This window comes from Molothrus ater, chromosome 7 (assembly GCF_012460135.2).
Source record: "Molothrus ater isolate BHLD 08-10-18 breed brown headed cowbird chromosome 7, BPBGC_Mater_1.1, whole genome shotgun sequence".
Classification (NCBI taxonomy): Eukaryota; Metazoa; Chordata; class Aves; order Passeriformes; family Icteridae; genus Molothrus; species Molothrus ater.
The window spans coordinates 7,688,879-7,706,424 of record NC_050484.2 but is presented as its reverse complement, the minus strand read 5'-3'; the positions used below and the strand labels follow the sequence as shown (position 1 = coordinate 7,706,424).

The 17,546-nt window shown below is 39.4% G+C and overlaps 1 protein-coding gene across 1 annotated transcript; it reads left to right on the top strand.

Moving 5' to 3' along the window:
• The first annotated feature begins 1,112 nt into the window (after positions 1-1,112).
• On the top strand, positions 1,113-17,497 carry SLC40A1 (solute carrier family 40 member 1). Its single transcript, XM_036386743.1, is given in 9 exon segments — positions 1,113-1,339; positions 1,549-1,616; positions 5,742-5,901; positions 6,698-6,813; positions 7,136-7,262; positions 10,205-10,447; positions 12,293-12,493; positions 12,496-12,951; positions 14,190-17,497. Coding segments are annotated over 9 exon segments (1,731 nt in total). The 5' UTR covers positions 1,113-1,299; the 3' UTR covers positions 14,510-17,497.
• Positions 17,498-17,546: the final 49 nt, after the last annotated feature.

Genomic DNA, 17,546 nt, shown 5'->3' with positions numbered 1-17,546 from the left:
CATTAAAATAGCAATTGTAGTCTTCCTATATTTATATTGAATTTTATTTCTGAATTCTTTTTTCCCAAGGTATAGTTCCCATTATGCAAAGTATAATCCATGATTCATGCATAGAAAGTCATCTAATTAATGTAAGAATACTTTGAACAAGATCACAGGAGTGGCAACACCAGTACAGGTTATTGGTCTGTTATGTCAGGCATTTGCTTCTGGGGTGGCCTATATACTTGGGGGGAAAAAACCAACCAACCAAAAAAAAATCAAACAAAAAAACACACAACCCAAACCAAAAGCAATTTTACACACAGAGGAGGGAACTTCACAGTATTACACAATGAAAATATAATCTCAGCTCTGGCAGGCAAGAACAATCATTATTATTTCAACCGCACAAGGGGATAGATAATTCTTAAATATTTTCACAGTATCCTGAAAAAGATCTAGCTTATTGTACATTTTGACTGTTTCTTAAGTTCTATAAACATGCAGTTTTTTGAGGTGGTCAATACCAAAAGTAGGTCACATAGTGTGCAAAAAAAGTATTTATGGTAGGAACTGGGATGCTTCATCTGAAGCAGAGAGCCTGAGCCAGCAGCAACTGGGTCAATTCTACACCACCTTCATTAGAATAGAAATGTCATTTGAATTAGCTTAAATTTTGGTACCCTGTTTACGTTTTTTTTTTTTTACTTGGAACCTCAGAATTGACAGCACTGTCCTTGGCAGCGTTTCAACCACAGGCTTGAGGTAATTGGCGCTTCTCTTACAACCCCAGCTTCTTGAATCTGCATATTCAAGGACGTCACGTTTTTTAAGATGCCAGAAAACAAAAAGGGAACAGCAGAGAGCCGCGGCAGAGGCAGCACTAAGGTGCTCACGGTTGCCGGGGTGCCAGCCGGGGTGCCAGCCGCGGTGCCCGGAGCCGGGGCTCAGCACCGGGCGCTGCCCCCCGGAGCCGCCCGCGGCGCCCCTCCCGCTCCGCCGGGCTCTGGCGGTGCCGGGGCTGGGGCCGCCCCCGGGGCGGGCCGGGCCGGGCCGGGCGGGGGCGGTGCCGCGGCCGCTACAAAAGGCGCTGCGCCGCCGCCTCCCAGCCCAAAGCGTCGGCTTTGGGCAGCCCAGAGCTCTCAGCCGGGCGTCGAGCGGCGCTCGGCCCCTCCGCGGCGGAGCGTCCCCGCCGCCCGCGGCGCATAAGGCCAAGGCTTTCCGACTTCAGCTACAGTGCTAGCTAAGTCGGGGAAGGCAACACGGAGCGAAGCCGCGTGTCCCCCCCTTCTCTCGGCAGCGGCGGAGCGGGCCGGCATGGCGCGGGCAGCGGAGCCGGAGGGCCGGCGGCGCGGCGGTCAGTGCGGACGGACCGGCCCCGAGCGGTTCCGGGCGCGGGTGACCGGGCGGGGCTGCCCGCGGGTGGGGGGCACCAAATCGCGCCGTGTCCCGGTGGCGCCTCCGCTCGCAGAACGGTGTCCACGGCAGCGAGCTGTGCCTGCTGTACCGAAATGCGGTGGATGTGCCCGCATTTGCTTTAGCATCTGTTTCTTATTTCTCATTTAGGATCTGTGATTGCCTATTTTACGTCTGCAAAGTTTCTTCTTTATCTTGGACATGCACTGTCCACTTGGGTAAGTAAAATACTGCCCTGGTAAAAGTAGGATTTTATTAATTGGCTATGATTTACCTGAGCTTTATTGGTGCTTTCCAAACATCTTCACAAATTAGCACACCACCGTAGAGGTCTTGTTACAACACTTTGCTGTTAAAAGTCTTCATAATCTTTGCAAAATATATTACAGGAGGTGTAGTTGTAGTGCAGTGGTCAATTTTTGGAAGGACTGGTTCTGTACCTTTTAATGTTTTTAAAAAACTGTAGAACCTGTGAGACTCCTTATAGAGGGGCAGAATGAGAGACAGCCCATTGCAGCGTTATATGGAAAGGACTCATGTTTACTAATGTGAATTGCTCAGTGTTTACAATGGACTCAATACTGCCACTCATGAGCTAACTGGTTGACAGCATCAGGAGATGTCTTCTGTTAAATCGCTTGCCTCTTGAAATTATTTCCTTTTGTGCTAATATAACTTACTCTACCAGCTTTTACTCACTTGAAGAGTACTTAAAAAAAAAAGCTACCTTAAGATATGCACTAATAATAGACAGTCTGCTTCTGTTCCACAGAATAAAATTAAGAATATGTGTGTATTTTAACACAATCATAAGTCTCCATACAATGGCTTGGTTCAAAAATAAATGGAAGGTTTCCCCTCATTTTCTTTGTTCTGTGTTTTGGTCCGGTCTTGGAACATTTGGATTGGTTTGATGTATGTGTTGAACAAATGGCTGATCTCCAGTTACAACAGCGCATGCCTGACTCTGGAGCTTCTTGCTTTCGCTAACCTGAAAGGTCGTACTGATGTTTCTCTTAATGAAAACAGTCTTTGAGTGGTATCAAATGTTTGCTTAAACAAATGCAATATTTTGGCAGTTGTTAATGTTAAAAAGCAGCGAGCCAAACAGCTCCTTCAGAAGTCAAGACTTATTTCCTGCCACAATTTTTTTCAGTCATGCCCACGAAGTGCCTCACTGGCAATTTGGCCAACCCTGCTTACTCCTCTCTGGCCAGTGCTTCCCAGCTCTGTGGTGGGCTTGCTCTGAGTCCCTGAGTAAAGGTGGCAAAGCAGAGTTAGAAAACAATCTTGTGCACAGTAACAAGTGATAGACTACAAGATGTCTGTTTAGCAATATTAATATAACCTGGTCAGGTCCTGGTGGGTTTTGTGCTGAAAATCTTGACTCAAAACACCCCCAACCAAATCTGCTCAAACAACAGAAGTTATTCTGCAATAGCTTGTTTTGACAGAACTGGGTGCAGGACTTCACCTTTTGTATCTCCTAAGCTTTGGTGTTCCTGTAGTGTGAAAGTTTTTGCTACCAGAAACAGTAAACAAATACCTGACTCTTCAGAACACCAAGTAATAGATCATCTTTGTTTTAGAATGGCTCTGTCCACAATGCAAAACTCAAGAGAAACGGGGTTTTGCTTTGTTGAGAGAGCTGATTAGGTTTTTGTGTTACTATGCCATTCCCAAATCCCAAGAGAAGTTGTAAATGATTAAACATGTCACATCTCCAGAAGTGTTCAGACTTGAACAAAGTCCAGACTCTGTTGGGCCCTTGCTCAGTCAAGTGTTTGAATGTGTGCCTGGCCTCAGGGATCTTAATGGGCTGACCTTATGCTGTTGGTGTCTATCCCTCAGCAATAAAGGAACAGCATGGAACTGGGTTCACCTTCTTGGTGTCAGGCCTAATGTTTTCCTGGAGATCAGCTGATTCCGACTTCCAGCCTTATCTGTGCCCCTCAGGAGGCTGGCAGTAGGTGTGGCCTGGCTATTCCTCAACTTGTTGGCTTGAGTTCTGACGTGGATTGTATGCATTCAGTATAAGGGTAATTATAATTACAGAAGGGGAGGAGCTGTCTTTAAAAGGATAGTGATGCTGAACAGCTGTAGCTATTTAAAAGTTCTCAAAAAGGCACATTTGAAGGTGGGACTAAGTGTATGTAATGAAGGATCTGTCTGTTTCTCTAAAGAATATTTGCTGTTCAAATTTCAATAGCTCTTAGCTTGAAATAACATACCTGTTACAAAGCTCTGCAATTCACTAATATTGTTCTTATTTATCTTTGCCTATTTTTTATGGTTTTTAATTCTTGAAAGAAAATCATACTTTCTGGTTGTAACAGCTGTGGTTTCCCCAGAAATCTTCTCTGTGGGTTGACCTGATCAAAATACTCTGGGTAAATGTGTTGGATAAAGTTGAACAGTGTTCACATGCTCTCAGATAAGTGTGCAGCAAAGCAGGAATCAAAAGAACCTTTCTGTGAGTTTGAAGTGAAATTCATATTTTTTTACTCTGACAGTAGTGACTGGCACTGACTTGCACGTGCTTAGATTTTTTTTTTTTGAAAGTGCCTTTTTCATTTTGTCTGGAACATCTATGCATAAAGAAAAAACCCAAAATTAATATGAAAGGTTTTTTTGATCATTTTCCTAGCTCAATAAACAGTTATCCGGGTTAATTCACCTGCATGTGTTTTAAGTGAAATTCTATAAAGTACCATCTCAGGAGGTCATATTAAATTTAAGTGAAAGCTGGAATTGGGAAATGATATGCCTGTGGATTCATTGCTAGGATATTTTCTATGTATTTCTGCTAACTAGCCATGGAATGTAAGTGGAACATATTTACAGAAGTCTTTAGGTGTCTCTTGAGTGAAAAATTGTTTATAATATATGAGGAGACACAAGATGATCATGCTTATAGTAACATTTGTCAATTTAGTTTAAAAAAGCGTACAAAATACCCTGGGGTTTATTTGGAAAGATGGAATTTTTCTTCCCATGATTGGAGTATAATTTTTTTCAGCCTGTGTTTAAGGAAACAAGTATCAAAGTTTACATGTTACAATGTTTGCAGAAAACTCCAGTGAACTCAAATAACATTAAGAGGCAAGTGCTTTTTGTGTCTGTACTATACTGCGGGCTAATCACACTTTGCAATTATTCTGACCCTCCAAATAGTATGCTTTTTATGTAGCTTTTGATTGCTGTGTTACATGGTTAGATCTGGCTGGCTTTGATTTTTAAAAGTTGTTTTATGCTACACCTCCCCCAGCCCTTCCGAATATTTGAAGTCTTTAGAAATTTGCACTCTTTGCTGTATCACATAGCAACTATTTATTTAAGATAAGGCAACAGAAGAAAACAGTTTCATGTTTGGTTTGTAGGAGACTCATGTTAGAGACCCTTATTAAACAACCTGTGTGCCTTAGAGTGGTATGAATGATTTCTATTCATCTGGTTTTTTACTGATGACAGAAAGGATTTTTCTGTCATGTATTTCTGCAATATGTTCAAAAGTGAAGTGAGATGTGACAAAAATACCTCCATGTATTTATTAGCAAACCTGAGAATGTTTTGAATAGAATGAAAATGACTTCACTTGGATGTGTGTAACAATTTGGGTGTCCTTTTTGTACGTGTAGCAAGTGGTTATCAGGACACGAATGTGGTTTTTTTTAAGCACTGGGTTAAATTAGCAATAGGCTGAACTAGCAGTGAGTTTACAACAGGTTAAATGAGCTATGCTATTCTACCTCCTTGAGTAATATGCCAGTGCTGAACACTAAAAACAGCTCAAGTCCATTGATTTTAGAAACTTCAGTTAACATTTACCTATATCTATCCTGAGTTGTATGATGACTTGTTTTCACTTGACTCACTCTTGTGTTATAAAGCAGCAGTTAAGCTTTGATCATCTAAGAGCAAACTGCTGCCTTGAAAAGTTATTTAAATAGTGATGGTAAATCTGTTGTTAATATTTGATCTGTGCCAGAGAATTTGTGTAAGCTTTTTGAGGCTTGTTGGATGTGTCTGGTGACAGACTTTGTCCAGTAATATACTAATAGAAAATATCTGGGATTTTTGGATTTGTGGTATTACAAGCTGTAATGATCCACTTGATTAGGATAGATGATCTTAATGACACTGGGATAAAATCAATGGTGACAGGATGTATTAATCAACAAACTCCTAAGAAACCAACAACCACAAAAACCCCACAGCACCTCTGTACGTGTAACAAACCTCTATTTTAGTCCAGACTTTTGGCAGAGCTTTAGTAAACCAGTGAACCTGTGCACCTGTAAAGAGCAACCAGTAATGTTGTGTATGTTCTCTTACTCTTCAAGGGAGATCGGATGTGGCATTTTGCCGTGTCTGTGTTCCTGGTTGAACTTTACGGCAACAGCTTGCTCCTGACTGCGGTCTATGGCCTGGTTGTGGCGGGATCAGTTCTTCTCCTGGGAGCCCTTATTGGAGACTGGGTGGACAAGAACTCCAGGCTCAAAGGTTAGATGCCTTGAGCAGGTTATTTACCTTCCAAATTCATGTTTAAAAGGTGAAGCTGGCAGTTAATTCAAGTCAAAGATGAGAATGAGGCTTGCTCATCTAAGAAGGGCAGATGGTTTCAGAGTGGTGATGGTTACACAGAGATACTCTCAAAGACAAGAGGAAAACAGTTTTAAGTCATGTGTTTGTTACTCAGGCCAAATCCATGTGATGTGTAGCGATGTATGGAAACACAAAAGGTAAAATATATGTAACTTTAAGGGCTACAGACCAAATTCTATTTACGTTAAAACACTAACATACACCTGTATTTTTGTCGTCTTTTATCTGGATACAAACATCTCTCACTTAAGTGTAAACACACTGTGTTTGCATTATGCATTTTGCATATACACTGTAGTCTGTTTTACAAATAAAATAGGATCAAGTTCTTCAAATGAATTTTTACTTTCCAAAAATTTTCAAAATAGTATTTTTTCCATGGTAGGTTGAAGATGAATTTCAGAGGCTTGAGTTAGGTTTTTACTGACTTGAAACAGGGACTTTGAGAGAAGACCTACATTGAGTGTAAATCAGGAGCTACAAAGTTACATTAGACATTAGTTTCTTTCCCTAAGACAATGGAAGATTCAGAATCTACTATAAAGTATACTTTTGCCACTTATCTTTTGAGGGAGACTAGGAAAACAAAGCTATTTAATAAATCTGTGTGTGTTCCTTAATTATGTCCACCTTAAGGCTATAGCTAGCTCATTCTTATGTTCGTAACTGTTGCTCTCTGTTTGGTTTAAAACAGTGGCCCAGACATCCTTGGTTGTGCAGAATTCATCTGTCATCCTGTGTGGTGTTATCCTGATGATTATCTTCTTGTTTAAGACACAGCTCTTGACATTATACCATGGATGGCTTCTTGTGAGTGCTTCAACTTGTTAATAAGAAATTAGCTTATGAAGAAACTTTGAGAAGCATGGGAGATGGATGAATTTTTATCTTAATCTTTAATTCTTTAATCTGTACAGACATTTCTGGGAGCCAAAACTGGCGAATGAAACTGTACTTGTTGGTAAACAGATATGATGATTGTTTTCTGCTAGGAATTGTAGATTTGATCTTGTTTTGTGTGAAGAATAATGCTGAAATGTATGGAATGAAATATAAAAGTCTTTTCTGCTTGTGTAGAAAGTAGAGATGTCCATCAGTTTTCTCACATAACTCTTTCCCCTCATCTCTCTAGACATTGTGCTATATCCTGGTTATCACAATAGCAAATATTGCCAATTTGGCCAGCACTGCCACAGCGATCACAATTCAGAGGGACTGGATTGTTGTGGTTGCAGGGGAAGACAGAAGCAAACTGGCAGGTGAAATATATTGCCTTTATAATACCTTGCATGTCTTACTTTCCAAGCTTGATTTTATTCTTGTTTTAAGACTAGAGGTTTACAGAGATCAGTGCATCTTTGAATTCCAGATATTATGAGAAAAAAAACAAGTAAACGGGCAGCCTTTATTTTGCTCTTCCTCACTCTGGACTACAGCTACCAAGATCACAAGTTACTGTTGTGATTGCAATTCAGTTAGGTATCCCCAAACTTGTTTTGCCCTCCTCTTAGTCCTGCTGCAGCTCTGTTAGGAAAACTAGTCTTGCTGAACAAGCCAAGTGTTGCAATACTTTATTTTTAGGTCCCTGGAATGAAACCGAGCACTCTTGCGTAACTGGGCTCCTCTCATAGGGATCAAACAAAGATGCATGAAAATGAAGTCCAGAACAGTTATGTAGTTATATTAGGGAATTGCCAGTAGGTAATACTGTGCATGCAGGCACATTTGAAACCTTGCATTTCTCTAGCATTAGATGTCTAACTCAGAGCTGTGAACTTCCCTTCAGCTAGAATTGGAAGCTCTGCTTTCCTTTGATATCGGGTACTTTTGAGCATAGACTACAGATGAAGTACTTTCTAGGCAAAAGATTGTTTGCTTCTCTCCCTGTGCCCTGCACTTGCACAGTGACATTGATACTACTAGGAGAGAGAATTAATTCCCATTTATATCCTATTGTAGCTTGGTAGTTTTGAGACTTCTTGGATGTGAGAGACTGGGACTCACCAAGGCTGCACAATACAAATTGCATCAAAGGGTGTTACAGCAATCTTTGGCTGTGCTGCTCCTCTGATTGTAATGAAGCAGCATTTTTTGTGATGAATTTGGCCAGGCTCTATAGACTCTGAATCAACCCCATAAGGGGACTTAAGCCTTCTCAGATAGAGGAACTGATACTGAGCTGCAAACAAGGCACAGAGCAGTTTAACATTACCCAGACCTCTATAGCTCACCTCTATAGTTTAGATACCTTCAGGCTTAGACAGCATTTCAGCTTCTCGACTCTAATTTTGTATAAAGCTGCCTGAATTGCCCATAGAGTTCAGAGTCCTTTTGGAAATTTCAATCCTGTATTCCAGATTTTTATCTCCAATGAAAGAATTTCATCCCAGGAAAGGTTAATTCTTAGGTGCATTAAAAGTGTCATACTTTTATTTCCCAGTCTACAAATTATCTTCCTTAATCTTTTATTTTGGCCTTGCAGTGCCTTTCTAGGTCATGCCTTTTGTAGAGCAGTAATACAGGTGAACTTTCTTTACACATGTGAATCACAGGTAGAAAAATAGCAGCTATCTGTAAAAGTCTTAAGTTAATGAGAACTATTAAAACTTTTCTTGCTGTGTCAGATCTTACTCAGCAAATCATCTCCCCCATCCCTGTCCCACATAACACATGAGATAAATCACAGACCACACCTGCAGAGAACTGCTGCCTGGGAGTCAGTCCTGCCTCTTTACTGCTTCATGAGCTCAGGCACAATTGTATGACCACTTACATTTTGTACTGAGAAATCAGGCAAGAGATTACTGTGAATTCTCTTATGACTTGATTGAGAATGAAAACAATCACTGGATTAAGCACCTTAGTTCAACAGATTTATCTGAGACATCCCTTCCAGACTGAACAGGCTTGTTTTCTGTTTAACCATGATGTAATCTGGAAACTATTGAAACTCCCTAATGTAAAAGAAAAAAATAATTAAAAGTGCTGACCCTGACTTTGCAGCAAATACTGTTGTCCATCTCTGCATTGTTACCTTTCCTCAAAGAGAAATCTTAGTAATGCAAGTTAGTGGAGTAGGGAAATAAAAAATTACCTTAACTTCTCCTTTGTTGCCCTTGATTAGTTTTTCTGCTCACTCTTTGTACCTTTTCTGAGTAGAATTATAACTCAATTCAAAAAACAAAGGTTAGTTGGTTGGAATTTTTAGAGCCAAATATTATGCAAGTATCTCACTTGACTATTTGACTGAGGGTTAACTAGGTTAACATTGAATTTACTTTGAAATAGAGTAACCCAAATGTTTCTTTGAATGATAAGGACTAATTCTCTACAGATTCAATGAAGGCAGCTTCATACTGATGTAGAATTTCACTTGGCCTTCACAAGCTCTAGTTTTACAGTAGGACTCTAAAAGGGGCTTCATGTGTGAAACCACTGTCTAGCAATTTGTAGGAGTGGAAGAATGGCGCTATTAATTGGAAACTTACTGTAACCCAGACAGCTTAATGACAGTAAGGTAGATAAGATTGAGGGTGAGGCAAATGAAAGATGCATTTGTGCTGAGAATGGGTTGCTTATTTTGACTGTAAACATCAAAGGACCAGAAAGGAGTGAGGACTTTGCTCAGTAAGATCTAAGGATGCCTACAACTGCCATCAACCAATGTGACTTAACAAGGAAATGTAAAAGCCATTTCAAAGTTCTGCTGCTATCACAGTGGTTCTTTGGCCACCAGTTATTAGAAGTGAATGAAGGAGGCTAAGAATACAGTGTTCCAGTGTTGGGAGATAGTAATCTATCTTCCCAAGAAACAATTCCACCTTCTGAGATTCCTGGAGCTGTGCATGCTAGGTTTGAGTGTTATAGGGCTAGAGCTCAGAGTCCACAGTGTCAGTGCTGTGTAAAAGTGATGTCATCTCATAATGAACGTGCCACTGTGAGCCCAGCATGCTAAACCTGGAAGACCTCATGCAGGCAAAACTGACAGGAGTTGTGTTTTGGCTTACAAGCACCTTGGTTGATTGCAGTGAACTTAAATATTGAAACGGTCTGAAGGTGCCTCTGGTTACCTCTGGAGCCAATTACAGTTGGAGCAAGGCTTGTAGCTTTACCTTTATATATGTGCAATTCACAATTATGTCAATGAATATTTCACTGTAAGTGTTCACCAGTCATTTCATCATCAAATAATTTCTGACAGATATGAATGCCACAATAAGAAGAATTGATCAGCTGACCAATATCTTGGCCCCAATGGCTGTTGGTCAGATAATGACATTTGGCTCCCCCATGATTGGCTGTGGATTCATTTCTGGCTGGAACCTGATGTCCATGTGTGTGGAATATCTGCTGCTCTGGAAGGTTTACCAGAAAACCCCTACTCTGGCTCACAAATCTGCAAAAGTTGAAGCATCGGAACTGAAACAGCTGAATGTAAAGAAAGGTATTGAAAACACTGAAATGTAACTACTCAAATTCACTGTATATTCATTGCATCAGTCAAGCCAAGTGTTGACTTTTGTCTTCCACAGGCACTGCTTTGAGGCTAAATAGCTTTCTACTCCTAGCTTGGAGATTTCAGGTTTGGGGTATAGATACTAGAGACTCTAATCAAAGCAACACTACTTTGTGCAGCTTTTTCGTAAAATAATTTCATAAAATGCAGCCACAGAATGAATTGTCTTTTCTTTGTTAACCCCTTAGAGCAAGTGTGCCTTGTAACTTCAGGCTGACCATTAGGAATACTCCTACCCATCAATAAGCTGGACCAGGCCCTTGGCTCAGTAGTGTTTACAGCCTCTGTAAGACTATTCCTTGCTAATTCATCTCTGCTTACACATAGCACTGACAGGCTTTCAGGAGGTTCTAGAATAGATGGTCATACTTCTATTCTGGCATGACTTAATGATTTTTACATGCTGCAGGAAGTGGTGGAGGAAAAAAAATAAACTTTTGGCCTTCAGCTCTGCTTCCTTGGCCAAGCAGTATAAGTGGGATTTGCAGTGTAGATGACTATGGCTATTACTATAAGTAACACTGAAATTGATACTAAAGTTACTTTAGATAGACTCAATATCAGAAATTTAAATTCAGAAGCTGACTTTTTATTGTGAAGTAGTAGAAATGTCAGATCCTGAAATACTAAACTTAAGTGTTTCCCCATTTTTAAGGTAGCAGTATATAACACTACTGAAAGCTCATGTTATGGCCCCGAGCTGTAACATAGGTGGTGGGTTTTTGTTTGTCTTTTGTTATTGGTTTTTTAGGGTTTTTTTGAAATATGAAGAATTCCTGAGTTTTGTTTAAATGCTAACTAACAATCTTGTTTCAATATATGGTGAGTTAAAAAGCTGCTACTAAAACTACTGAAGAGATCTGTCTTCCCAGCCATCAGATCCATGGTGGTAATAGCTGGTCCAGTAAGCTTTGGACCAGACTGGTGGCAGTTGAGTATTAGAGAACAAGAGAGTGTAGAAGGCTCCAAAGCTTTGGCTTTTTAATACTTCTGGAGAATGAAGCATTTAGCAAATGTCAATATGTAGGAAACACTTACTAATCTTTGCTGTTGCAATATTCTGATTTCATTAGAAGACTTGTTTTTAAAAGTTGAAGTACTTCATGCGTCTCACTTGCTGTATGTGGAGTTAGTTTTGAACTTTATAGTGTAAAAGCACTGCTCAGCTATCCAGACATTTGTGGAATTTGTCCTCCTTAGTAGTGTAAATAGTGCTGTGAGTTTTTGGATTTTTGTTTATGATCAGTGGAAGTGCCTTTTTCCTTCAGTACAGTGAGAATGGAATTGTAGAAATGCATAGGTTTTTGGTTTGTTGTTTCTTTCTTTTTAAGTCAAGCTTTGAAAGCTCTTGACTCTGGATAGGCTTCAGCCTTGACATGAGATACTGACAGATGTTTAAGTATGCCTTTTTTTTCATTCAGTGCTTTTAAGCATACAAAGCTGTGTTAAAATGCCAACTGACACTGGCATTCATTAAACAAATAATTTCTCTGTGGAGCTGGGGCATTCTTGTCTAGAAGCAGGCAGTGCTTTTTCCTATCACTGTTTAATTAATTAAACTGATAGGGATAAACTGTACTTGATCTTACTCCCCAGATAGGATTTTAGAAGGCTTTAAATGATTTTAGTTTAGGTAATTAAGAGAAAGCTTGGCAGTGGAGCTTGATGGATGCACTTCTGCAGTAGTGAACTTCTGGCAAACAATCATCTGTTGCTTTACACTGTGCATTTTGCAGGCAGGAGTGTATCTGACAGCTCCATTTCTGTTCACAGAGAGTGACATGAAACCTGCTGAAGGAGTGCAGCTAATTATTGAGAAAGATGTAGCTGGCTTTGAGCCCCAGCAGGAGAAGGAAGTCGGCTGCGCTGCCCGGATTGCCGAACCTTTCATAACCTTCCGGGACGGATGGGTTGCGTACTACAACCAGCCGGTGTTCCTTGCAGGCATGGGCCTTGCATTTCTCTATATGACTGTTCTGGGTTCGATTGTATCACTACAGGCTATGCATACACTCAGGGGCTGAGTGGCTCTGTGCTAAGCCTCCTCATGGGTGCCTCAGCAGTCACTGGAATCATGGGAACAGTAGCTTTCACTTGGCTTCGGCGCAAATGCGGCCTCATTCGCACGGGCCTTATTTCTGGAGTCGCTCAGTTTGCTTGTCTGATCTTATGTGTCGTCTCTGTATTTATGCCTGGAAGTCCTATGGATCTGACTGTTTCTCCATTTGCTGACATCAGTGCCAGGCTGTTTGAAAATGAGCCATTGCCTACTATAGCATCTCCAGAACCTGAAAGGATTTTTGCAACTGGAATGCCCAACTTGGTAAACGGGTCTATTGCTCCTGCTAACAGTGACCCAGAGATGAGTCCTGAGCCTGTGCCTTTAATCTCTGTTAGTCTCCTGTTTGCAGGAGTCATTGCTGCTAGAGTTGGTAAGTATTATGTTTCTACAATTTGGTTTAACATCTACTTTTAATTCTAAAAGTTACAGTGCCTGTCAACTAAATAGAACTTTAGAATTAGAGGCAACAATTGGAATGTTACACCTTGTTTCTGGGGCTAGTTGATTATACATCACATAAAAATGAAATGATGCTGCAAGAGTATCACTAGGGTGAAGACTGCAGTACTAACTCCGTGTATATTTTATGTCACTAATAGGAGAATTCCAACAATTGGAATGTTACACCTTGTTTCTGGGGCCAGTTGATTATACATCACATAAAAATGAAATGATGCTGCAAGAGTATCACTAGGGTGAAGACTGCAGTACTAACTCCATGTATATTTTATGTCACTAATAGGAGAAAAGTTACCACATTTGGAGATTATTGTAACATATTTTTTGGAAAGCTTATCTCTAAATTATTTTTGTTCGCAACCAAATGAAACCACTTGTTACTAGGAAACAGCACCCAACACATCTGCTATGAAAACCTTTGCATTTCAGAGTTTACTAAATTATTCCATTTATTTAAATTGCCTTGGCATTTAGAAGGGAAGCTTTGATTTGGATGACAGCTTAAGTTTTTGGGGTATTGCTGGTTAGCATAATATTAGTTTCTGTCAACAGAATAGGCAGTCTAACATATAAATGTAATGAACAGTAATGGTCATCTGTAGAATCATTATCCTCAATTTCTGCAGTTTTTGCTGAATTCTGGAGGAATAAAATACTTGATTCACATGCATTAAGTTTTTTGCAAGATAGGCTTCTAAAGCTGAGTCATGAACAGACTAAACCAATATGGAAGCTGATATCACCCATTTGAAATGTGTATTCTGCATAGTTTAAAAGATGTTTGTGGTTTTTTTTTTTAATGCAGAACTTTAGTGATTGCACCTAGCATGAATACACTGTAAATAGCTGTAAGCCAGCTATTTAAACAAGAAAAGGATGAGTAAAACATTGACTCCTTAGTCATGATGAAACAGCATGTGACAGGCAACTTCATGTATCAAGTTTATTTATGTGTTATTTCATGACATTTTTTGTAAAAGGAAAGTTAATTGCTCTAGACTGTGAATGTGAAATCATTTCTAGTCAACAAGAGGATATCTTATGCTGTGCATTTTTGGCAGAAGTGAGTGCTTGGAAGATGAATTGTGCCCGTGATGAGTTTGCCATGGGAAGCCCAGCAGTATGGATAATTGTTTTCTCTCTCCCTAGGCCTTTGGTCCTTTGATTTGACTGTCACACAGTTACTCCAAGAAAACGTCATAGAATCTGAAAGAGGCATCATAAACGGTGTCCAAAACTCCATGAATTATCTTCTTGACTTGCTGCACTTCATCATGGTCATCTTGGCCCCAAACCCTGAAGCTTTCGGCTTATTGGTGCTTATTTCTGTGTCTTTTGTTGCAATGGGCCACATAATGTACTTCAGATTTGCTCAAAAAAGCTTGGGAAAACAACTTTTTGTTTGTCACACTCCTGATCCCAAAGCAGCCCCTGACAGTTCACCACCTGGTAACACATCTACTGTCTGAAAGGATCCACTTCTCTTTACTAACTTGGTTTCACAAATACCATGGTTAAGCACATATACTTCCTTTTATGACCCTGTTTGAGGTGTTTCTCTAGAGTTGAATGCATAACTTAGCTCTTTGGGGAAGCTTTCCCAAGAGAAAAAATTAGTTTTACAGTGACCCTGTAAAGGTTTCATGTTTGGCAGAGGACAGCCTGGCTGGATCTTGACAGCTGCAGTATCAAAGGTTCCCCACAAGTCTGGTGTTCGATCACAAAAATACTGTTCAAGTTCCATGGCTGACCCCTACAGTGATACTGTGGTTAAGTGGTTATACATACTCAATTTACCATGAATTCTGAATAATTCTTGTGTTCATTGAGTAAAATGAGGTCTTTGCTTTTTAGTTACTTCACAATAACTTTTTATACAGTATTTGATTGTTTGGAGTTTTTCTCCAATATTCCTTTACCATGAACAGTTCTGCTCACCTTTATTCTTAAACTGGTGTAAACATCCTCTCTAAACATTGGACTTTGATGGTCCTTGTGGGTCCCTTCTCACTCACAGTATTCTATGATCCTTCTTGATTCTTCTAATAAACAATTTTATCTTTTTTTTTCCCAAAACCTTTATAGTATTTTATGTTTTGGTTTAACTTTATGGAAACACCTTTGCAGGTTTTTTGCATGTTTCCTTACAAATTAGAATACTGTTAGGTACAAGATATTGTATTACACTTTTGTTGCACTTCTTAGAGTAAAGCAGCCTCATTTAGCAGAAGCTATTGATGTAATATTACAAAGCATGGCTTTTAAATTACAAATGGCAGGTTTGCTCGGGTTTGATGTAGCAGAAAGTGCTAAGGTCAGGAGTACTGGTACAGAAAGATAAATTCTAGTGCTGACTTAGTTTTTGCCTCAGAGTACAAGCAGCTTTAGTTAATTTTCCAATATATCAGGCTTTATTAGGGTTTCTGAAAACAATTGCATTTGAAAATAGTTAATATTTCATGCAGAAGTTGGATTATTTGCATTTATCTGATGTGTATGTGAATTTTGACTTTATTCTAAAATACTGCTAAACCAATGAGATGATGGATTGAGAGGCCCTCTAAAGCAACTTTAGAGCTATGTTAATGATACCTCCCCTCTGTTCAAGAAGTTCTTGCCTTTTTTGTTAGTTTTCTTTTGGTTTTTTTTACCCTGCATGTGTACTAACACAGTACTTCCATAGTCATTAACCCTACGTGCACTTTTGTGGAAATTACGCACTTTGCTTTCTCAGTAGAGTTGAACCTGGTGGTGTTCTGAGTTTTCCTATGGCTTGGCAGTCTGACTTCTAAATTTAAATATTGGTAAAATGTTTGTTTGCAGAAGAAGTAGTATGTGAAAACATAATGTCAGCAACTTGTGAAAAGTATCCTCTGTAACTTTTAAGGGTTTTTTTAATTTTAGGTACTGTCCTTCATGGTCATATATGCTGCCAGACTCAGCCCTGGAATGTAAGTGTGTGAACTCCATTGAAATTAAAGGCGTTACACCAGGGCTGAATCTAGGCCAGTCATCACAGATTTTGTAACAATGACATTATCCATCAAAGCATGTAAAGAACCTCTAGTGGCTTTTGTCTCAGATATACTGTTTTGTGAGAGGTGTGAAATGGAATGAATGGGAATCCAATGTACAACCAATGCACTTGTAGCCCATAGTTTTCAATAACTGGATGTAATGATTTTTCTCCTCTAATGGACCAAACCTAATAATTACTCTATGTTGCTGAAAGCTTCTCAGGGATGTTTTCACTAGGTTTATAAGTGTTTATACTTCAACCAAGCATTAGGGTTTTGTTTTGATATAATAAAGTAAAATATGTAATTTAGAATAGGTTTTAAATTTGTGACTCAATCCTGAGTCTAACTTAGGGAAAAGGGAATTTTGCCATCAGCAGAATTTGTCAGAAGACAAATAAAACAAGCTTATCTAGATTTGTAGAATAAATATGTCCAAAGGATAGCTTTATGTGGTATATGATAAGTACACTAGTAAATAAAATAGCTCTGATTTGCCAAATATATTTTCTCATGTGTATCTAATTTAAATTGGGACCAGATTGTAATAGTGTCAAATATAAATAAAGGTAGTCCAAATGTCAGTGAATGCCTCTATACTGCACTTTGAAAAACATCTGAATGCCACTGTATATCTTGGACTCATTGGCCATCAGGGAAACAAAGCTGAAAATGCAGCTTTTTTTGTGCTGTCTACAGTGCACAGAACCCAGGGTGCCTAAAATGTAATGCTGTAGCACTAAGCACCAGCCATCCTAGAGAGGATGTATTTCTGAAGTCTAGAGAGCTCTAAAAATGTGACAAATAGAGCTGGAGCATGCCATGTTCCTGCCTGTTTCCAAAGGCTTTTTTTTTTTTTTCCTTTCTCCAAGAACAATTTAGTCTTGTTTAATTTGAGTAGCAATTTGTTTCATAAATAGTTCCACTAGATAGTGCAGTACTATTAGGAGAGGACTGGAGCCTTGTCCTGGGTAAACATGATGTGGTTAGGATTCATATGTGCACATCACAGCTGGAAGGCAAGACAATCCTAAAATAGAAAAGTGAATGCTAGTTTGAAGACAAACAAGGAAGCTTAAATTGGAAAAGTTGTGTGTATTGGTCTGCATTGGATGTCAAAAAAATTGTATGCTGCTTGAGCACAGCCCATTTGTGTGTGAATCCAAGATGTGTGCTGACACCTGTACTCAGTAGTGCTTTGAAGCAGTACGGAGCCTGAAGTCTTACTTAGCAGGATTTCATTAAGTAAGCATTTTTGGCCTTGTATTTATTTATTTTTTTAAAAAAAGAAGTCCAAATTGGATGAAAACTGCCCTTAAAATGTACGCACTAGAAATCAATCTTACCAGAATATTTTATTATACAACCTTATGCTGGACATAGTATTGATTTATGTATTACTGTTGTTAAAGCTAATTAATAAATTTGCATAAAAACTTATTTGTCCTGTATTTTTCAGTTTGTGGGTATCTGGGTATGCTACACTTAT